We start from the raw sequence: 24491 nt of genomic DNA on the forward strand, positions 1-24491 counted from the left end.
ACTCCCTGCTGAGCCCGGAGCCCAACGCAGGGCTTGATCCCAGGACCCTGGGATCATGGCCTGAGCCTAAGGCAGAGGCCTAACCATCTGAGCCACTGAGGCAACCCTAAAGGGCGATTTTTTAAATAAAACCTGATAATTCTTAGTTTCCCTCTTCATGAGATGACACCTATATTCTATAAATAGTAAGTGTTAGATTCATTCTCTTTGCACTCTCTTTAATAATTAATGTTAAGTACAATTAAAAAAAGAAGCAACACTAAAAACTATAACTTTAAACCTTTAAACAGAGTCTCTTCTCAGTGAGAATTGGACCAGGAATAAAGCAATCCTTCACTTTCTCATATTAAATAGTTCATTCAGGGACACCTGGGTGGCTCAACTGGTTAAGCATCCGCTTTCAGTTCAGGTCATGATCCCAGGGTCCTGGGATGGAGTCCAGCATCGGGCTCCCTGCTCAGCGGGGAGTGTTTCTCTCTCTCTTTCTGCCCCTCCTCACTGCTCATGCTCTGTCTCTCAAATAAATAAACAAAATCTTTAAATAAATAAATAAGTAGTTCATTCAGAACCAGATGCATGGATTTCACTGGCCATATTAGAAGGTCCCACACCTTTCAGAATCTACTGTGTGAGGTCACACAAGGTTTTTAACCATAACTATCAGACTATTCATACATGATATTCCTTTTCTCAAGCCATATGCAAATGTCTATTTTTGCTTTAAAGTTAGCCAGCTAAAAAGTAAGGAATATATGTAACTGTGCTATGCTAATTCTGTAGATAGTGTTTGCCTTTGCCTATGTGGCCACGTCACTACTACCCCACCAACCTATCTCTGTTCTTCAGTTTGCCCCCTTCCAGTTGACTACTGCTTCTCCAACAGAATCCATGCCTCCCCACCTTCACAATGACAGGTTGACTTCGCCATTGCTAGACAATTAAAATTTGCCCTTCATCCTCATTATTAAGCATATTCACAGAATCTATAGCTCTTCTTCCCCATGTTTATTTGTTCCTGATTCGCACTCTGCTACCCCAAAGTATATTGTTTGCAACTCTTCCTTAGATTACGGATATTCCTTATACAAAGACTAAATTCTAAATAGTATACGAACTCAGAGAAGGAAAGCCCCACAAACTAAGGTACCTTAAGAAATTGTGTTCATCTTTGTCTTACGATTAAAGGACCTCATTTGAAACTATAGTGGCACTGGTTCCCAACCTGTAAGATCCAGGAGAGTGGCATCAGCAACAGGTGGGAGCTTGTTAGAAAGGTTGATTCCCAGACCCAGAAACAGTCATCCTCGTCTTTATGGGGCTTCTGGGTGACTCTGAAGCACATTACAGGTTGAGCTGCTGAGTTAAAGTCTGTGCTCATTCAAATTGCTGATGTTGACCTTCTGGATTCAGGTACAGACGGGTGTCTCCTCTTACCCTACTGCATGAAATTTACTAACCATATTATCTTGCTCATGGTCTTGAGCAACCAGAGACTGCTGATTGATAACTCTGGAAAATTTTCAATGCAGCCTCTTCGAAAAATTTCCTTCAGCCCAAGCTCAAAAAGATGAAGTCTGTGCCATTGTTAGATTTCCCTTAATAACTTATCCCCCATTTATAGCCATCTCTTAAAATGGAAGACAGCAGCCTATTAAAATTGAATACAATATGGATAATTACCTTTTCGCTCCCCTAGTTCTACAAAATTCATATTTCCCCTGACTACGAGAAGGAGTCATTTCTGATTATACTTTATAGTTCTATACATTTCTCCTGTATTATCTATACTATCTCTTTCTATTAATTTATGGATCTCACTCCTAAACCTCTCTTCTCTTGCCAATCATTGTTTCAATGATTCATTTCTCCCACTAACTGTGATTTGCCAAGTGGGCCTTCTATTGTCTTTATCAGAATCAAATCTGCTCTTATGACTTCGAATGTCAATGGAACAAAAACATTTGTAGCTCACCTGGCAGTCCTAGGTTCTCATTACACTTATTTCTAAGTCTGTCATCCATTTGGGAACATTACTACCCATCTTCTGAAGTCTGCTGATCCCTTAACAAGCCACCTAAGAAGAGCTTTGTCTGTCTCTGTGCCTATAAGAAGCCTAGCAAGTTCCGGTAATGCTAACAGCACCACCATGCTGACTGAGACTACTCACCATCGACCATATCCACGTTAACCCCAGGCCCTATCACTAGTCCACCACATTATCACAGTGACTACTCCACCTCACACCATCATACCTGCTCCGTTTTCCTCTGGACTGGCTGCAGATACTATTTATTGCCATCATCCTCATCTCACCTCTTAGTTCCCCATGTCCTCCTTGGAAGTAAATTTCAACATCCATGCAATTTAAGCACTCCTTCTGACATGCCACCTCACTCTTCAAAACTGCAATGACCATGATGGGGTTCAGGACACGCTACCCCAAAATATGGCACCTTGATGTATGGAATATTTTAAGCTAAAGTAATCTGACAAAACAATAGAAGCAGAAAAGTCTCTCTAACTTTCACCCTGCTCTTCTCTCCTGAAATAGTCACGAATGCTCCAGTGAGAGGTGCCCACCACTATAATGGGAGAAAACGAATATCCTTATCTCTGAAGACGAGGGGATGCCAAGAAGAATCCAAACAAACAGATCTTGTTAGGTTTCCCATACTTATTTCATACTCCCTGACCTGTCATATTTCTCCAACACCACCCATTCTCCACCAAACCTAACATAAAAATACTTAACCTTAATGGTTTCTTTGGATCTTCATTTAATTATAAAAGTTTCCAGTCACATTAAACTTACAGAAAATAAACTTACATGCTTTTCAGTTTTATTTTCAGACCCTGCCAGGGACCCTAAGAGGGTTGAGGAAAACTTTTTTCCCCCTCCACATTAAATCAACAAAGATTAATAGGAGAAATTTCTTGGTTTTCTCAAACTGCCTCTAGTTTCTAAACTCCTTAGGCTTAAAATACTCAATATGCTAAGGTACCACATCTTGGGGCAGCACATCCTGAACCCCATCCGGTCTTACTAAGTTACCTCTCTTGGTTCACTTGATACACAGATAAATCACTAACTCCTCTCTAGCTACCAAATACCTCTTAGCTGTTGCCAACACCTGAAACAAAGTAATTTCTCTGCCAATCCTTCCCTTTTAGATTTATTAAATGTAGTCTGAATAAATTTTTAGTCTTTATCTAAAACCAACTCTATATATGATCTACTCTAAAATTCTCTGCTCTGCAGAATACATATGTTATCACTCAATTACAGGAATCTGTATATGAACACAAGTGTATATGTATACTTTCATATTCATATTTGGCTTATTTTGATATTTTTGCAAGATATAAAACGACCTGGTTAGGTAAAGGAATAGAAGATGCTAAACATATGTGCTATTACTTCTGAAAGTCTAAAAGTCAATGTTCTTAGAGAAGATTATGAGTTACAATAAGAAAAGTTGTTTCCTTTTCTTCAGATCCTGCTGGCATTTAAATGCCAAATTCCTAGCTATTGTTTTTCCTATCTCCCCACAGTGCGCATTTTTTAAAAATAGTACATCTATAATCAGAATAATCCAGAGAATCCAAATTTGTTAATATATATACTCCCAAACCAGGCCAGAATATATAGGTCACTATATAGGTTTTTGTTCTCTGTACAGCATGAACTCATATACAGAAAATTGTCCTTAGAAAAAGTAAGATTTACACACATCAAACTTAATACGTAAAACCCATTTCCTTTAAGAAAAGCAGAAAATGTTCAAGGGGAGGGCAAAAGAGGAGAAAAAGAAGATGACAATGATAATGACACCAAGCAGCAAACCCAGAAGTGCTGGCATCCATAAAATATATGGCTGCCTATTAGAATGAAAAAACCTCTGAGTGTAAATGTTTCATTCAAGCTTGCCAAAGATCAGCTTAGTTTTTATTGCTCTGTGCAATTTCCGAATTAAGTGACTTCACTGTGAGTGGGACTTTTTTATGTAACACATTACATCATAAATTAACCCTCATAATGTTATAGCTTTTAGCTTACCCAGGTTGCTTTATCTGAGAATGTGGAAAGCGTGCAAAGCAGTTAAACACTAAGGAACAGGGGGAAGCCACCAGTGCTCACCAGCAGATAAATAGCACAATGAGCTGGCATGGTTACAATTCAAGAGGCACATTCTTCCCCTGATTTTGATTTGTTATCAGAGTTTCAATGGAAAACACACACAGGAGGACGGCGGCAGAGGAAGCAGGAGGCCACTGTGTCCAAGTGATTCCACCAGCCTGTGCTTGCTCACTGAGTCACTCACCTCGTAGCCTTTCTCCAGCAGGAACTCAGCCAAGTATGAACCATCCTGGGAAGAAAAGGAAAAGAGACAATTGTCAGACCCATCGCAGCTAGCATAGAAGGCAGTCAAGACTGAGAGCTTTGAGAAACGCACCAAAGGAGTTACATGAACTTAAATTAAGGATCATGGCAACCAGAATAAAAATAATACAGCTAGTGATGGTAAAAACAGAATGGTGTTACACTTTCCACTGTTCAGTAAGCATTTTCATAGACATTATTTCACTTGGGCACCAGAGAAGCATGGTTGAGTGTTATCATTGTCCTATTTACTGAGTAAGAAACAAAATCCAGGGACATTGTATGGGGCAACAGAGAAAACATGACACTTCAGATGGATGTGGGTTTAGGTTTTGCCACTTACTAGCCGTGTGAAATATGCAAAATATGTGTAGCAAAGCAGACCTCAATACTATAGGAACGTAAAACAGGAATCAGACTAATTCTAGGCGGTTGTGAAAAAGGAATCTCGAGTGAAGGAATGAGATGGGAGCTGCAGGGACTTGGGGAAAATGCAGGTGAGTGTAAGGAGGTAGAACACCAGAACATTATTAACATTACTGAAAAAAGACACTGTGGCAGAGAGGAGGAAGATGAGTGCCTTTGTTGAGGAAGACCTTCTAGGCACTGGTGGGGGTTGGCTTCTAACTCAAGGGTTCTGGAAAGTAACTAAAAAAAGAGTTTTAGGGATGGGAGAGAGTGTTAAACAGAATAAGGTTTGTATTATTATCACTGAATATGTATGCATATACATACATTCATAAACTTTAAATAAAAGAGGATGTTTATTTTTTGTAAATTAGGATGCATCTTAATCCCTTCATTAAGATGAAGGTATCTGACTAAACACAGATTCTCAACTGGTTTTTAATAACTCTTGGAAAAATTTCTACGTAAGGGGCAGTGGTTTTTAAACTAAAATATTTCATGTGCCACTTTTAGGGTAAGAAAGTATGAAAGTCATCAAATAAAACTATTTGGAGGCCAAAGGGTAAGAAATCAGTGTTCTAGAGGTACTATAAAAAGCCACCAGCCTTGTTCTAAATATGAATTGGGTAGACATTCTGCAATCAATCCTGTTAACTGCTCACCTACTTTTAGCCTGGGTAAGTCCTCTCCATCCCATACAGACTTAAACATAAAAATGGGAGGCTCCCACTACTACTGGAAATCTGTGTATTCAAAAGTAGTTGGGAACATTTGGGTTTTCTTCAGTTTTCTCAGTTCAAAAAAGTTTAAAATATCCCTCTGAGCTTCAAAAGTTCCCACCAGATATTCCAGGAAAAAGAAAAATGAAACAAGCCTTATTATTGTCACTAGCTGACTTAAAGCTGGAAATGGAGACACCCTATGGGTCCTGAAAATGACAGGGCTGCCAAGAGAGTGTTTACTACATTAATGTAGGAATCACACATAAATTCAGGTAGGATGACAAGGCAAGGTATACAAGGGACACATTTTGTGGTTCATTAAAACCTCCAGCAGATTTTCTTCTGACTTCTTGACATAAATATTCTGGTTTATAGACTCATGTAGAGAAGAAGAGAAATGGTTTGGCATATTCCTTTTCCTCTCGATCTTTTGATATAGATGCAATTGCATGGTTTTTAAATACCTAACATGCAAACTATATCAGGTAAGAGGGCTGAGCAATTCAGACCAGGACAGGCCAGGCCAGTCTATATGACTATCGGAAATTTGAGAATAATGGGTAGTCTTATAAACCAATCAGTGAGAAAGCTCCTTAATAGAAAAAGTATTTACAATAAGAAGATTAATTTTACAGTAGTTTGGAAAGCCCTAGAATGTATAAAGTTTTGTTTTGTTGTTGGTATCAGTGTTGTCATTTTCAAGCAAGCAACACCATACTTTTCATACATCTCATAATTTCTCTTGGAATAAAAAGTTAAAATGCTTTGTGTTCTACCATGGCTGTATACAGTGTTTTTTGTTTGTTTGTTTGTCTTTTGTTTTTTGTTTTTTGTTTTTTTTTAAAAAGCAGAGGTGAAAGTGCTAGAGATCCATGGGGGCAGGGAAAGCTGTGATTATTCAGAAAGCTGATGTGAAACAGACCTGACCAGGCCTGAACCCTGTCAATAAGGTCTTGTTCTTCTCACCCAGGGCCCTTCTCAAACTTTCCAACCACACTGGAACATTCTGAACCAGCAGGGCACTCACTTCCTCCTGACTTCCTTGCCAGGTCTCTCAAGTGATAGGGCCTGAGCTGCACAATGAGTGGGAAATGGAGCAGAGCAAAGGCTCCTGGTCTCAGACCTAGGGAGCCCAGCTGGCCTCCGCTTGTCTTCTCCCTGAGCCCCTGAGGGGACTCCACAGGGAGACACAGTATCTAAGCAGGCAGGCGTCAGCCAAGCCAACAAGATCATTGTTTCTGCCTCCTCTATAAGAGCAGGGCAGTTGGAGAAAGCTTCTGTAAGACTTCATAACTGGAATGTCATTGCAACTGAGAACCTACAACTGACATTAAAAATTCCGATACTTAATTCCTCAGAAAACAAGGAACTAAATGAACTAAATTTCCAACTCATTTGCTATGAACACAACTAATCCAATACAAATTCCAGCCTGGGTTCAATCCTTGTTAGAGAAAACTTTTTAACTGAAGAGATAATGTCCCAATTGTGACTCTTAAATTTAATTTTGTACATGGTTATTAAGGGTATCCATTTCATATTAAATGCTACACAGATTTAAGTAATCACCATGACTGTAACATTTTCTATCTTATTCTTGCAAGAACTTGGCCGGAGAGGCAAAGAGCCACTGGCCCCTGAGGTAAATAAGGCACATGACAGAAGTCAATCTGCATAATATCACACAACAGAGGCAAAGCCAGAACTGGAATCCAAGTTGTCCATTATTTTGACCTAGAAAACAACCACTCTCCTCAACCTCCTCCAACTGGGACCTACCAAAACAAGTAAAAAAAACCAACAAAAGAACAAAAGATCATAACAGATTCATTTTTAAACCAAATTAATCATTTCCCATTATGGAGTGTTTTATGGATTAATCAGTGCTTCTAGTTCTAATTAAGCGACATCATGTAATTTTAGAACACTGCAGAACTCAGAGGAAGACGACAGTACATAGCACGTGAGAATTCTCAGATCTTGTTTGGGCATGTGCACTATACAGGAAGCAGTACAGTATTGCTTGAAGATGGACTTGGATTGGCTGTGGATGTATTATTTCAGAGCTCTGGAGCCAAGGAAGTGGGGCCAAAGAAGCGGGGCCACTGCCTGGGGACCCAAAGTGCCCGATTTAGGTGCCCCTGATGCCTAGAGTCCCAATATTTGGGTATCTCTATTTTTCACCTTTCATGGAATACTCAGAAATGTTCCAGATTTGGGGTGCCTGGGTGGTTCAGTGGGTTAAGCCTCTGCCTTTGGCTCAGGTCATGATCTCAGGGTCCTGGGATTGAGCCCCACATCAGGCTCCCTGCTCAGCGGGGAGCCTGCTTCCCTTCCTCTCTCTCTCTGCCTGCCTCTCTTCCTACTTGTGATCTCTGTCTGTCAAATAAATAAATAAAATCTTTAAAAAAAAAAAATGTTCCAGATCAGCACCATAACAATAAAGAATAATTCAAAAAATTAATTCAATCATATTCTGACTAGAGTATTAAAATTACTTAAAATTACACATCTATAAAAAGCTGAAGGAAGTACAGAAATTTTACCTCTTCTACCGATGACCACAAAATGCTGTATTAGCCACTGACTGATCCTCCAGCCCACATCCAAATACGTATGAGCCAGGAAGTCTACCTTCCTGCAGGGAACTAGCATTTCTCCTCTTCCTTCAAACATGGATGCACTTATAGCCCAGAAGGACAAATGAAAAGGACACTTTCTTATATGCAATTTGAGAACCTTGTTCCTTTGAAATGCATGCTAAATCATACAGTGTGTTTCTGCCTAAGAACCATTTGGCAGCTTCTTTTAACACTGTATAAGATAAGTAGTATTGGGCTAGAGAAATCACACCACTAATAAATGAATTCCTTTGTTTAGATCATCTCAAGCATCAGATAATAGAATATCCCTCTTGTAGGGGGAGAAAGCACCAATTTACACTGCCCTTTATGTTCTGTAATTCTGTAAGTTCTAATTACTCTAAAATAAGCATCTTTTCAGCTAACAGCAATTACAGTATCAAAGTATCTATACCTCTCCATAAGAGAGATGCAAACACCTCGATGACTAACACAGGACACAATTCTAAATTAGAATCAAAACTTCCAACTGGGGGTGGGAGGGCGCCTGGATGGCTCAGTAGGTTAAGCATCTGCCTTCTGCTCAGGTCATCTGGCTCATGGGGCTCTCTGCTTAGCAGGAAGCCTGCTGAGGCTTCCCACTCCCACTCCCCCGGCTCTCCTCTCGCTACGTTCTCCTCTCACTGTGTCTCTGTCAAATAAATTTTAAAAAATTAAAAAAGAAGAAAACTTCCAATGGGAAGATTGGCAATGTAGATATGTGTGGAGAATACAGAATCAGAATGTTTTTGAAAAGTATTTTTTCTGGCTCATGTTTTCGTGTTTGTAACACAAATCACTACATAAAATCGTTTTCAAATTCACAGAATTCAAAAGACCATAGGGTTAATTAATTCAAGTCTGTCACTTTACAGATCAGGAAATTGATTAAAAACATTTAAATGTTTGGTGTACAGTCACACAGTTTGGAAGTAGCAGTACCTGCCCCCCCACCCCAAAAAAGTCTTCAGACTCCCAGACCTCAGAATTTTCACTATAAAATACTGCAAAAAAAAAAAAAAAATGAAGAGACTGGACTAATGTCTACAGTTGAGAACCATGTAAAACACACTAATGCATTATCCAGTGAAGAACAACAAAGAACAACAATACAGCCAACAATTATCAGTGGAGTGAAAGCTAGCTGACCAAGTGGTAGACAGGAAACCAGGATATCGTCAATATTTAAAACATAAGTAATTTCCAATTCCTGTATGTAGTCTTTCAAAGTTAATAATTATTTCCCCATAAAAGCTGCTGCCACGGAAAAATGGACTTTCACTCCCTTTTTTTACTTTCTTAGAAAGGAGCACTGTAATCCAAAAATGTTACCAACAAACTCTGAATGATAAAGAATTAATTGTGCCCACCAACTAAGATATTCTTCCTGTAACCACCCATTCCCTCCATTTGTAAGGGAACAAGCCCTTCTAACAGGTGTGAAGCCATTGCACATGTGCCTCATACCTATACATCAAGAAGTGACAATGGCTCTGTTGCCAAACATTAGACTTTCCAGTAAACCACCATGAGCTGGAAGGATGAAAGAAACATTTTAAAAAGAAGCCAGATACCCCCAGTTATACTACGTAGGATTGTAATGTTCAGTCTTGTACCCATGGTAAATTTTTTAAAAAATATTTACTTATGAAAAAATGTCAGAGAAAAGCAATAACCTAATATGTTAATTTTTCAAAAACATTTTTTTCCCAATTTTACAGGTCAAAAAATGATGGTTTTCATTTTTTGGCTAGTATTAAGACTGGAGAGTTTTTATTTATGATCATATATTCTATTTCTTCTAGGAATTATTTATTTTTATCTTTTCATCTTTTTTCCATTTTTCTAGTAAGGCTATATTTTGCCCATTGGTTTGTTCTTATAAATATCTAGAACATAAATAAAACTGATTAATTTTTATCTCTAATATAAACTACTCAAAAAATATTCTGAAACAGTTTAGCATACTTTCAGTGGCAGAACTCCCATCATTAGTTGGTTTAAAATACATGTTCCTTTCAAATTGCAAATGATTATTGTACCTTCTTAGTTTAATTACCAAGAAGAATGCAAATACCAGAATTTGAATTTCATCTGCATTTGCACAATCCAGCATTTGTAATATCATCAATTTCAACACAGTAAAATAAACTTCTATAATTAGACAAGTGCTTTAAGGAAAATGGGATTAAAGAGTTAACATAAGGGGTAGAAAGGAAAGAGTTATTAATAAGGTACAGAGATATAATTTTTAATTATATAATTAGAAAGACAACACACACATTTATGTGTGTATATATATATATTTGTAACAAATTATTTATATAATAATTTCTTCACTAATAGGATCAATCACTCCATAATGATGTATCTACCAATGTTCTAACATAAAATGTGGTCTCTGTAGAATTCATTAACAATACAAAGTGTCCCAGATTAGTGAATATCAAACATCCACTTGGGCCATAGGTGTTATGGAATAAAGTACAGGAAGGAAATAAGAGATTTAGTCCCTGCCCTATTGCTCTGAGAAGTATCTGGGAAGCCAGGCATTTCCTGGCCTAGATAGGATTATGCTCCTGCACTGGCTCAGACCTCCACATTTCCAATGCATCAGCAAACCCACACGTGGACAGATTGAGAATAGTAACCAGGTAACCTGTCCAGCTAATTAAATGTTCTGCTATCAGGAACACCAGTAGATGCATGAGTCATGGACAGAAGGTGGCAAGGCTGTGTAGATAAAAGAAAAGCTATGAAATACTACCATATTGACCTCTTCTATACTGGATGGCACTGTGCCCTGGAGATATAAATCACCACACTTGAGCATGAAATCAAGCTGGAAAAAAACAGAGGAAATACAAGAAACATATCCCTGTCAAAATCCTTTTAAATATCTGCCTAACTGGCTAGTTCAGTGCTGGTGTGAATAACTCCTTTCAAGTTTAGAACAATATACTACCTCAAAGTTTTTATAACTCAGGGTTCCAGATACATTGATAAAGACTTGTATAGATCTGTAGGGAAGTTAATAATAAATTACCAGTAAACTTCATGCTTAAATAATAATCTCTTTGTGGTAAAAATCTCTTTGTGGTGTGTGTATGTGTGTGTGTGTGTGTATACACACACAAATTTTGAAAATAGAGTTCCTCTCTCTTTCCTTTTCCCTTTCTCATTATCTCTCAAAGTGACAGTCCATACAATTAAAGCCTGTTTTTTTGTAAAGTATATGCTTACGTAGTTCTATTCATCCAAGTGATTTACACAGGAAATGATTTTTTACAGGTACTCAAAACTAAAACAGTGCTATACTTTGTCCAGTGTTCAAGGCCACGTTTAATGAAAAACTTTAAATTTAGAATGAAAAAAAATTGTACTGAAAAGACAAGAATTATTGAAATTTTAGTATTTACCTGATTTTTTAACTCTTCCTTGTACAGTTCTTTTTATAATTTGTGTCCTGGCTAAGGGAGGAAGACAGAACAAATGTACTTTTGTTTACAACTTTAAAAAGGCCATAAATAGAGACGCCTGGGTGGCTCAGTTGGTTAAGCCTTTGGTTCAGGTCATGATCACAGCGTCCTGGGATTGAGTCCCACATCGGGCTCCTTGCTCCGCAGGGAGCCTGCTTCTCCCTCTGCCATTCTGTTTGCCTGTGCTCTCTCTGACAAATAATTAAATAAAATCTTTTTTTAAAAAGGCCATAAATAATAAAAAATAAAAGAATACATAATAAATAATAATAAATAATAAAAGTAATAAATAATATTATTATTGATAAATAATAATAATAATAAAAGAATACATACATATTGATGACTCTATCTTTCCCCATCCACATGCATTCAACAGGTTGCTACTAAAATGACACTGTTGGTAACAAGCAGAATTTAACTATTTACAATCTTTTAACTCAATTTCTTTCTGGGATAAGTAATTGGCACAATCCAGGTAAGACTGTACCTAAAATATGCACATACTATGACAGAAATATCACTTACAGGCTCCCTGATGCATTTCAAATCTGTTCTGCAATGTGGAATATCCATCACCCTGGAGACACTGTAAATCACTGAAGAATGATACAAAATAAGAACTGTGACTTACATAACTTAAAATCACTGAAACAGATAAAATTCAAACATCTATACACAAATCTAAATGAAAAAATTTGTAAGCATCTACCCAGAAAGCTACTTATCATAAACCTAATAAAGCTAACTAACTTTCAGAGCCAGAAAACAAAGTGTTGTAGAAATGACTGTAAATCACAGAGGTCCTAACACAAACAAACAATGTTGATTCCCCTGGAGTGTCCTGTCCGTGGGTGGGTCCAACTGGTAAAACTCAGTTTGTGGGCTAGGAAGTCTCTCCAGTTATTTGTTGTATTATATTGGACATTGGGTTCTACCACTCAGAGAAGTTATCAGAAATCATTTTGGGGGGAGGGAGAGTCACATATTTAAAAATATGTGTCTCCATTATCTTGCAACTCTCTTTCCAGTGTCACTGCCTTTTAGGCCACACAATCTAGGTACGTTTCTAGATAGCTCAGCCCTGACACAGAAACATCGGGGTGGGGGGGTAGCTATTTGTGAGATACTTAGAGACAGCTCCAACTTCTACAGTGGTTATGCTTTAAGCTATTTTATTTTATTTTATTTTATTTATTTGACAGAGAGAAAGGGAGATCACAAGTAGGCAGAGAGGCAGGCAGAGAGAGATCGGGGAAGCAGGCTCCCTGCTGAGCAGAGAGCCCCAAGCCCCAAGCGGGGCTTGATCCCAGGACCCTGAGATCATGACCTGAGCAGAAGGCAGAGGGTTAACCCACTGAACCACCCAGGTGCCCCTAAGCTATTTTTATCTTGTCATTTTGTTTTCTCTCACCAACAGCAAAGGAGCTTAGCTTTTATTCAACCCCACACCTTCAAGAATCTTGACTTATAGGACAAAAACCTTATCAAGATTGCACTCTACTGAAGACCAGAGTTTTGTAAGGGCATTCAGGGGTAAGGGTGAAGAGGAGGGGCAGAGATTCTCCCAAGTAAAAATAATATCTGCCCTAACAGGGATTGGACACAACCTCCCATCTTAGTCACAGCAGCACCAAAGTCCAAATTCCCAATATTGTCAGGGTCTTCGACTGAAAAGCAGGTAACTCTAGTTCAGTCTAACCTGATCATATGTACCTTTCAATCTAATCTTACAAAACTGAAAAGCCTAACTACTGCTTTCTTTCCCAGCTAGTCTCTCTACTAATATTTATTACTTATTTGGGCTATTTGACTACATTTTGTAGATTGACATCATACATTTGGGAAAATTGAGAGCATATTTTTTTTATACCACAACACTATGCTTAAAATTCACATAAGTTATCACATTTTAATAGACATGGTTAACTCAACCTTATATTACAACACATATTTTCTTCAAAATATGTATGATTATTTCAATCAAAATAATAATAGTCTACATGTCTATAATTCCTCTGATAGCTAAGTACTCTAAGATATTTTTCCCATTTATATCTCTCACAACATCCTGGTGAGGTAACTGATATTATCCCCATTTTTCCAGATTAGAAAACTGAAGTTCAGAAAGCTTAAATCCCTTGTTCAAGGTCATAGAGCTAGTTAGAGAACTTGGCAGTGTATGAAACCAATTTGTCTAAACCTAACTGTAGTCTTATTTCCATAATAATTCTCCTTCAATCAAAATAAAAGTGCTTCAACTAAAACAAGATGCCAGTGCTACAATTTTTAAAACTTTTCAATTACCTAAAAAAATATAAAAACTCTAAGTTTACTGAAAAATAATTTTTAAACATAAGTACAAATTACTTTTGGAATAATCCACAATTATGATTTATGAATGCTTAAATAACCCCACCTTCCAGTACACTAAACAAAACACTCGTGTGTGTGTGCGTGTGTATGTGTGCGTGCGTGTGCATATGTACACATGTGCACAGACTCAAAGGGATTTCTATGCCATTATCCCTAGGATTAAAAAAAAAAAAAAACACACACAAAAACCAACAACACAGCTCTGCACTTGTAATGTTAAAAGCAGATCTTGAGGCAATCAATTCACTGATGGACAACCTCTAAAAAATACAGGACTACTCAATGTGATATGGCAAATAAAAATAAGGATAAGATATATTTCCTACTTTTAAGGAGTTTTCTAGTGAGAGGACAAGTAATATATACAACATCTTCATCATCATCATCATTATATTAGTGATCATATTAATGTTAACATTCATTCACTGGATACCTATGATGTGTTAGGCCAGTGCTGACCAACCAAAATGTATTTGAGCCATATGTGTAATTTTCAATTTTTTAGCAACCAAATTTTAAAAAGTTAAAAAGAAAAAGGCAAAAGTTAATTTTAATAAATTTATTTAATCAAATATATTCAAAATGTTATATCAGTATGTAAATAAAAATTATTAATGAGATGTTGCACATTCTTTTTTGTATTAAAATCTTCAAAAATCTGTTATTTTACACTTAGAATACATCTCAATTCAGACCTAAATTTTCTTAAGAAGTACTTGATCTGTATTTAGATTTCATAGAATTGATAACTGAAAAAGGAGAATCACATATCTAGGTTGTATCAAATATACTTAAAAGTCTTCTAAAAACTGAATACCAAAAAAAAACCAAAAAAATTCCCTTTAATATTCATTAAATACATAGGGGCACCTGGATGGCTTAGTCAGTTGAGCATCTGACTCTTGATTTCAGCTCAGGTCACAGTCTCTCAGGATCCTGGGATAAAGCCTCACATCAGGCTCCTTGCTCAGTGGGAAGTCTGCTTGAAGATTCTTTCTCCCTCTCCCTCTGCCCCTTCCCTCTGCTCACTTTCTTTCTCTCACTCTAATAAATAAATAAATCTTTAAAAAAACAAAATATATTCATCATATACACTGGCATAATTTGTTCACTTTTTTTTTTTTTTAAGAAAAATTGACTTGATTTTGGATCAAAAGGTTACCAGGTTAAAATCCATATCTGTTCACATTAACTCACTCTTATGTCAAGTATTAACAGTGAATCCAAATGAGTATTTCCATACACTGGAAAGCAACTCTACTAGTGTTCTTTAATTTTTTTTTCTAGTTTCTATAGTCAGTTATCTAATGCTACTATTAACTAAAATATTCTACATATTGATTCATGTTGAAAGATGTATAAATTCATTATTATTGACTATAAAAAATTAAAATTTAATATGAATTCTCACACCTCCCTCACTAGGATCACAAATTTTTCCTTTCCTTAGAGCTTCAAATGACTGAGAAAAACATAAATCATACTGCATGTTTTCTTTATAATTACTAAATATTTGGCAAGCATCCTTTTTGTTTCAAGAAAGAAAAAAATCTTACAGTGGAGTAAATATTACAGAAATCTTTGTAAAACTCATCCATGATTACACCATGTGTGCTCGCAAAAAGGACAAGATCACTGAGTTCATGTCCTCTATTTCCTTCAACAGGTTTATAAACTGACAATGATTCATATATGTGAATGTATAGACTGAAAAATTTTAACTACAGTATGACATCTTTTAAGTCTGCTTCAGAATATAGGGGAATAAAGCAATAAAAGAAACATCAGTCTTTACTTTAAAATTTTAATAAATGCAAATATTTCACTTGCCATAGTTGGATTCATACCTAATGTAATAGAAATTTTTTCATATCCATCTGAAATTCTTCTTTGATATACAGAACTTTCAAAAATATCTAAGCTATAAAATTGGTATTTCTCACCAAAATTTTACATTATTTCTTTGTAAATTTTTAAATCCTTTGAGAAAAAGGATATCTAAAGTAGTAACTAGGCAGTAACTCATATATCATACAACTTGTCTAAAGATAAAGAAATACACTTGAAATTTTTCAAATTTCAAATCAATTGATCTTTTATAGTGTTAGAAAAACCTTGTATTCTATAGACAACTGGCAACTTAATTAAATATCACTAAAATTTTATATATATTTTTTATCTTTTCTAATAAAACTTCAGTAGCAAATAATTTATTTTCTCTCTCCAACTAGAATTGGTTTCCTTTTTTGTGAATTAACTCAAGCTATTTTATAAGCATCCAGAGTGACAAATTCACAGACTGTTAAAATTTTAAATGTATTCAATATTTAATTCAGATTTCAGACAACATTAATTCTTTTTGATTTTTGAGAGGAAACTTCAAATCTTCTAAGGATTTATTTTAAATATCTCTTTATACTACCCACTTTATTTTCTTTAAAAATTTTTTACACAACAAAGTTTTTTTCTACTTTGCTCCAGCAGAGCATACTGCAAATTAATCACGGAATTTCCAGTCTCTTTATGTCTTCATTGCTCTGATCATAGTACTATTTCTGTGTCTGCATTCAATTCTGTGGCAGTAATGTGACTTTGTTTTAAATTCTAAAACTGGCCTATAGTTATTTGAACTGGAAAAGAATTATATTTTATTTAAAAAATATAAACATTTCAATTTAATTACCAATGATGAGGTACATGTATCCCTGTAAGTCCTGATGTCTGCATAAAATCAACAAATGCACTACAATGTTAGATAGAACTCGGGAAAAAAATCATTCTGAGTGAGTAATTAGTTGACATCAACAAAATCGGTGGTGTGTTTAAGTGAGAAATACACTGAAATGTAATCCTACCAAAACAAGAGAGTTATGTTTAATAGAAATATATTTTATATTGCTTCCATTTTAAAAATTCATTTCCTCAGTCCTTTATCCATACCTTAATTGTTCAATAGCCACAGATGGCTTATGGCTACAATTTTGGACAGTACAGTGATAGGTTGTGTTTTCAGCAGTTTACATTTATTAACTTATGTAATTCCCACAACAACTCTTTAAACTATTTATTCTAATTATCCCCCATTACAGACAATGAAACTCAGGCAGAAGCAATTAAGTAACTTACCCAAAGTCATACAGCTATTAACCAGGGAGCCTGGGATTTAGACCCAGACAGTCTGACTCCAGAGACTCTTGCCCACTATCCCACACTGTCCAAAGTTCAACAGAGGCACAGACTTTAATGAGAAATGACACAAGAGGTGCCAGGTATTTTAAAAATACAAACCAAACTACTTAGCAATTGGAAGTAGGGAGCCAAGACAGATAGGAAGGCACTGTGAACAGGAGAAAGACCTGAGCTTAAAGATACATACTAACGAAAAGGAAAAGCAATTTGGTGTAAGGAGTGGCTGAGAAATATGAGCATAAGGCTACTCGTCCTGAAGGAATAAAAGATGAGCAGCTCCAGTAGATCAACAAAGATGACTCCCAAAGGCATAGCCCCATCTTAATCCCTGCAATCTAGGGATATTAGTTACCTTCTATCAAAAAAGTCATGGCAAACGTGATTAAGGATCTTGAGATGGGAAGATTGTTTTGTTGGATTATCTGGGTGGGCCCTAAATCTAGTCACAAGCATCCCTATGAGAGGCAGGCACTGAAAGATTTCACACAGACAGAAGAGGAGGAGGCCCTGTGACCAGAGAAACAAATTGAAGTGATGCAGCCACAAGTCAAGGGATGCCATCAGCCACCAGAGGCTCCAAGAGCAAGGAATGCATTCTCCTATAGAGCCTGTGGCGGGAGCACAGGTCTACCCCACACCTGATTTGGGAATTCTGGTCTCCAAAGCTATGAGAGGATAAATCTATTGTTTTAAGCCACTCAGTCTGCAATATACTACAGCAACCCCTAGGAAGTTACTTCAGGATTTCTCAAAACCTTGAGCATGCAAATGTACCTTATGAATCCGCAAGAGGGAAATCTAGGAAGCAGTGTTTCCAAATTTTTCATGACAGAATCCTCACTCCCTCTGAGGGGAGGGCTGGTGGTAAAAGAGAGAGAATCTGTTAACATCTGGCAGACCTAGCATTCTACTAACCAGATCTGGGAAATTCTCAGCCAAGACACATTCTAGAAGGCATGTAATTTAGGCAAATAAGTATGAACTATATTCAAACAACAATACAAAAAAAGGTTTTTGAGAAATATTGCAAAAAGCCAACCATTTGGGGTGAGGAAATCTAGCACATTATTGAACCTGGGCTCCAGGTGACTTCAAAGTGGCAGAAAACATGGCTTTGGGAGACAGGTAACCAGTTGAGCTAACCAACTCAGGTAACAATACAGTAAGTTGTAGTGCACTCTAGATGGTACCACCACCTCTAGGAAGTGTTTCAAGTCCTATGAGGGACACAAATAAGCTCAAGTAGCTTCAGAGGGTGATAAATAAGAAATGGCATTAAAGAACAAAAAAGAGACAAAATAGCAGTAACTTCAAGTAACTAAAGGGCTAAAATAAAGGAGAAAAAAATGAACTACAAAGGGGTCAGTAAAAGCCAAAAATTAAATACCCAAGGAGTGTGACATCAGGCTCAGCACGAAGCCCTCCACAGATGCTGGCGTTAAAAAGCTCCTGTTTGATCTGGATACTCTTGCAAAGACAGGATGGCTAATTTTTGACTACTGTAGGAGGACAAAATCCACAGGGGTAGGAAGTTGGCTTACAAAATCAATATGCTTCCTCCAACTCTAAGATTCTAATGCCCCAAACTGGCCACAGACCTGTTTGTCATACCCACATATATGGCTAGAATAATAAGTAAATAAAAAATATTGTGTTAAGCTTGGGGTAAAATTCAAAATATTTCATAACTTGTAGCACAGGTGCTAACCCATCAGAATGGTTGCCAGCTTACGTGCCTGTAAGTAAGTACACATCAGATGAATTTTAGCCTTCATAAAACTTTGACAAGTGCCCTAGTGTTGAATATGGATTTTTAGCAGGCAGGAATACAGATGGAAGAGCAAAAAATTAACACCACTTAAAAACCATGTATTTGAATTGACAATAGGTCCCTGGGCTTAGGAAACCACAAGATGGAAGGGAAGGATGACCAGGTAGGCTGGAAGCTACTCTCTCTCTACTGGACATCTGACCACAAACTCCTGGCAGCTGCACTCAGGACTCAGCAGCCACACATTTAACCACAGCCTCCAAGAGTCCTCTTGGCACCTTCCGCAAACACTACTTCCATGACAAGAAGTCTGGGTTTAGTTTTGGTTCCATTCTCTGTGTCTGTCTCCCTCTCCCTTCTTTTCCCCTATTCCCCTAGCATAAATGTGGGTCCCACTGGTTTCAGGCTAATAATATCTACTTAGCAGCAACTGTCTAATAGGTTAAAGCCCAACAATGGGCACTTGTATTTTCTTATAAGGTAGAGGTAGATTATGGCACTTGAACAAAGACCTTATTATCTAAATTTTACTGCATGTTTACTACAAGCCAGTTTCAATTTTATGTTTTCATCTCTAGGCCCTAAGACAAAGGGGAGAGAAAGTTCATTTTCATATTTGAGGGACTTATTGTCTAAATATAATAACAATGTCAGACTAAAAACAGGAGTTGTTCCAGGTTGAATTGTGTACCCCTAAAAATTCGCATATGAAAGTCCTCAACCCCCACTATTTCAGAATTTGACTTTATTTGGAAATAGGGTTACTGCAGATAAAATTAGTTAAGATGAGGTCACACGAGAGTAGGTTGAGCCCTAATCTGACTGGTGTTCTTCATAACAAGGAGAATTTTAGACAGAAATGCACACAGGGAAAACATCACGTGAAGATGAAGGCAGAGGACAAGGGTGATGCTCACACAAGTCAAGGGATGCCAATAAACCACCAAAAGCAAGGGGAGAGGCCTGGAAGAGATTCTCCCTCATGGCCCTCAGAAGGAACCAACTACCTTGCTGACACCACAGTCTTGGACAGCTAACTCCCAGAACTATGAGAAAATAAATTTCTGTTGTTTAAATCATCTGACCTATGGTACTTTGTTATAACAGCCCTAGGAAACTAATCCAGGACTCAAAAGTATTAAGGAGGGCACACAAAAGGTCAGAGGAAAGTTTCTGCTCTTTGCGCTTCTAGTTGACTGTCAGGAACTACCAGGTTTGAAGCCAACCCAGTCCTGCCTCCCAGTGCTCTGCCTGCCAGCCACACTGACCTTCCTTGGGCTCTATAAGCTGTACTTCCTGAGCTTCATAGAGACTGCTCCCTCTTCCTCAAACTCCCACTGACTACTCTGTTGCTCACTATCCACCTATTGGGACTCCCATAATTCTAGACGTCAGTATGACCATCATTTCTTCAGAAAATCCTTCCTGATGTGCTCTACCCTGACTGAATCAGAACCTCTAGCTGTTAGCAACACTCAAAGCACACATCTCTTTCCTTCATAGCTCCTGTCACATGTCTCATATGTCAGTGACAATGGATTACGTGCCTTCCTCACTGGACTGCAGGATCCCTGAGGACAGCACCACAATCACTTTACTAATCATGACCCAGGACACTGTTAGGTAGTGGGAATACAACAGCTATTTGCTCAATAAAGTAAAATTCAATGTCCTTGGGTTTCTAATCTCACAGGAAATGCCAATGTCCTGTCTGCAACTTATGTATCAAAAGTTGTCTTACCAATCAGCTTTGACTTCTTGTCTTAAAACACAAAAATACAAATACACTCTCATCTCCCACACTGCCAGTGGAGGTGCACAACTGACTCTATTTCTACAGTGCTGCATGAGCCCTCCCTCAGGGTACCTCTCAGATTCTCAGCTGCCATCCACTTCTCCCCACCACACTGGGCACTGCCTTGGTCTTCTTACCCCCCATACCTAAGCCACCATACACCCAGCACATCAAGGTAAAGGGGCTGTGCTACTCCCACAACTAAACTTTTCCAATGAAATGTAAGCAGAATTCCAATACATAACACAAAAGGGATTACCACAAAGCTATCTGGTTTCAAGGTCAGGGGGGTTAGGGAGGGCTGTGGAAAAGGACAGAGTCCTTCCCATACAATTTGCCTCCCACTCCTCTCTGTGTCCCACCCCCTACCTCGAGCCAAACTTGAGGTACCTCAGGCAACCTAAGGCTCTTCAAAACACAGTTTAGAAACCACCAGCCCATCTGATTAAACTTGTGTTTTCTAATAAAGAAGTCAAAGCTCTCAATTAACTATCATCTCCATTCCCAAAAGCCTAACCAAATAAAAGTATACACTTTTAATGTGGGCATTTCATATCCTGGCTCCAATATTCCTTGTCATATGTATTTTTTCACTCATTCATTCATTCAGTCAGTCAGTCATCAACTATATGCTGATATTCCAAAAGGAGGGTTACAGGTAAGTCTTACCTTTCAAGACATGAAAAATGGTAGATGAGAAAGTTGGGTCTATCAATGCATGTCATAATAGTAATAGTAATAATAAAAATAGCAGGTAATATTTATCATGGGGGCAGAATTGGTAGAAATAGTCTATAAGCATTAGCCTTCTGAGCAACCCTATTGGTAGGGTCTGATTATAACACCAGTTTTAGGAATGAACAGGGTCTTGAAGAGGTCAGGTCAGGTCCTATAGCTAGAAAGAAGCAAAGTATAGATTAAAAGTTAGATATTTTTGACTATGTTGAAGAGATATCTGTACCCCCATGTTCATAGCACCATTACTTATCATAGCCATAACATGGAAACAACTTAAGTGCCCATGGACAGATGAATGAATAAAAAAGTTGTGATACACATATACATACACACACACACACACACACACACACACACACACACATATTATATATGAATATTATTCAGCCATAGCAAAAGAGGAAATCCTGCCATTGTGACATGAATGGACCTTGAAAAAACTAAAACAGAAGAGAAATACCTGAAACAGAGTATAAATACTGTATGATTTCAGTCATCTGTGGAATCTTTCAAAAAAAAAAAAAAAGTCTTGGGGCGCCTGGCTTTAACCTCAGTGGGTTAAAGCCTCTGCCTTCAGCTCAGGTCATGATCCTAGGGTCCTGGGATCGAGCCCCGCATCGGGCTCTCTGCTCAGTGGGGAGCCTGCTTCCCTTCCTCTCTCTCTGCCTGCCTCTCTGGATACTCGTGATCAATGTCAAATAAATAAATAAAATCTTTTAAAAAAATCTAATCAAGAAAGAGATGAGAGGGACACATGGGTGACTCAGTCAGTTAAGCATCTGCCTTCAGCTTAGGTCATGATCCCGGGGTCCCTGGATCAAGTCCCTCATCAGGCTCCTTGTTCACAGAGAAGCCTACTTCTCCCTCTGCCTGCCACTCCCCCTGCTTGTGTTCTCTCTTATACTCTCTGACAAATAAACAAATAAAATCTAGGAAGGAAGGAGAGGAGAGGAGAGGAGACTTATGGTTCCCAAAAGTGGGGGGTGGGGGAGAGTGATTAGAGGAAGGTAGTCCAAAGGTAGAAACTTCCAGTTATGAGATAAGTAAGTATTAAGAATGTAATGTACAATATAATGACTAAGTTAACACCTGCCACATGGTATATGTAAAAGTTGTTAAGAAAGTAAATCCTAAGGCTTCTCATCACAAAGAATAAAAAACATTTTTGTATATATATGAGATGATGGATGTTAACTAAACTTATTGCAGTAATTACTTCATAATACAACTCAAATCATTATGTTGTACACTTTAAACTTATACAGTGCTGTATATCAATTATATATCCATAAAATGGAGGAAAAATCATATCTTTTGTAATCTTTCATGTGATGGTCAATTGTATGCAACCATGGGAGAGGTTCAGGAAAAAAAAAATTTATTATATTCACAATTCCTAGACACAAGGAGGAACAGCACACCATGTAAAAGCCATAATGGGGAAACCTCAGGGTTGTCAAGAGGCAAAAATCAAAAGCAAGGGAAAAAATAAGGTTTCCAAGGGAAAGGTAAGGCAGAACAGCAGGGCAGTTTCAGTTTGGTAGTCTGAATAATTTGCGCAGGCTCTAAGCTATAGGAGTGGTCCCTAGATGCCTAACACCTAGCCCTGGGATGACCAAGGCAGAATATCGTCTCCTGGGGTGTAAGGGCCCAGACAGAGGAGGTATGGCTCTGGATTCGTTAGTCTGATATCAAAGGCATGCTCCCAACTGGGCCCTTTGTTATCTCTATTTGCTGGCTCCAGGAGAGGCAGATTGTCCCTAGCCAGAAATATTTTTAAGATACTGAAACATTATAACACAGAAGATTTTAAATATGAACAATTAACCAAATTATGTGACTTTATACCTTCCAATCCCTGTTCCAGCTGCATCCCTAGTGCAGCAAAGGTGTGACACTAAGACCAGGAACAAAGTATAGGCCCTAGTAAGGAGCATGATGACATACCTAGAAGGTTAGAAAACGGTTCACAGAAAAGACAGTGCTTAAAGTGGGTAGTAAAGGAGAAGCAGGAACTTGAAAGAGGATTAAAAATGGAGGACAGGCTTTCTAACAAAAGGGACTAACCTGTGAAAAGGCAAGCTGGCCAATCCAGTCAACTAAAAGTGCCTGGCTATTGCTAGAGCCAGGGTCCTGGGAGAACCCAGCAAGCAGAGGATAAATATGAGAGTAAGGACTCTGTATGAAAGGGCCACTAGCACCAGGGCAAGAATCCTCAATTTTCAATTGGGGGTATAATAATAAGAAATATGAATAGATCTGCATTTTAGTTCAACTTCTCAAAAGTTTATTAAGTACAATTATTGTCTAGCCACATATATAACAGAAAAGTTTAATGCCAGAATATACCAACAAATTCAAAATATCATATTAAAAAAGGCAACCCAGGGGCATCTGGGTGGCTCAGTCAGTTAAGTGTCTACCTTCGACTCAGGTCCTGATCTCAGATCCTGGGATTGAGTACTGTATCAGAATCCCTACTCAGCGGGGAGTCTGCTTTTTCCTCTGTCCTCCCCTTTCTCATGCTCTGTCTTTCTCTCTCATTCTCACTCTCTCAAATAAATAAATAAAATCTTGAAAAAAAATACTTAAAATAAAAAAAAGACAACCCAATAAAAATACTGGCAAATGCACAAACTGGTATATTCTAGAAGAAACACAAATTGCCAGTAATCACATGAAAGATGCTCAATCTTCATTAGTAATCAGGGAAAAGCAAATTAAAACCACAATGAGATAATATTCAACACCCACTAGCTTAGCCAAAGTTTAAAAATTAACCAAAATCAATTATTAGCAAAAATATATTAGCAAAACATATTTGTATATATTACTGGTGAGAATGAAAATCAGTAAGACCCTTTACAAGATAGCAGTCAATTCTATACCAATGTTGAAGTTGTTCATACTCTAAGATGTAGCATATACCCTAGAGAGACTCCTGTTCATGTCACATAAAAAATCTTAAGAGAAAGAGTATTTGTAAAAGCAAGGCCTGGAAACAATTCAGA

At 37.6% G+C, this 24491-nt stretch overlaps 1 protein-coding gene across 2 annotated transcripts in view; it reads right to left on the reverse strand.

The window, feature by feature from the left end:
* Positions 1–24491, reverse strand: part of GMDS (GDP-mannose 4,6-dehydratase) — a 617806-nt gene that overhangs the window by 470676 nt on the left and 122639 nt on the right. For both annotated transcript variants that reach the window (XM_059399334.1, XM_059399333.1), the window contains exon 2: positions 4323–4367. In XM_059399334.1, the coding sequence (XP_059255317.1) occupies positions 4323–4367 (45 nt within the window). The remainder of the gene's footprint in view (positions 1–4322; positions 4368–24491) is intronic.

Source organism: Mustela nigripes, chromosome 5 (genome assembly GCF_022355385.1).
Source record: "Mustela nigripes isolate SB6536 chromosome 5, MUSNIG.SB6536, whole genome shotgun sequence".
NCBI lineage: Eukaryota > Metazoa > Chordata > Mammalia > Carnivora > Mustelidae > Mustela > Mustela nigripes.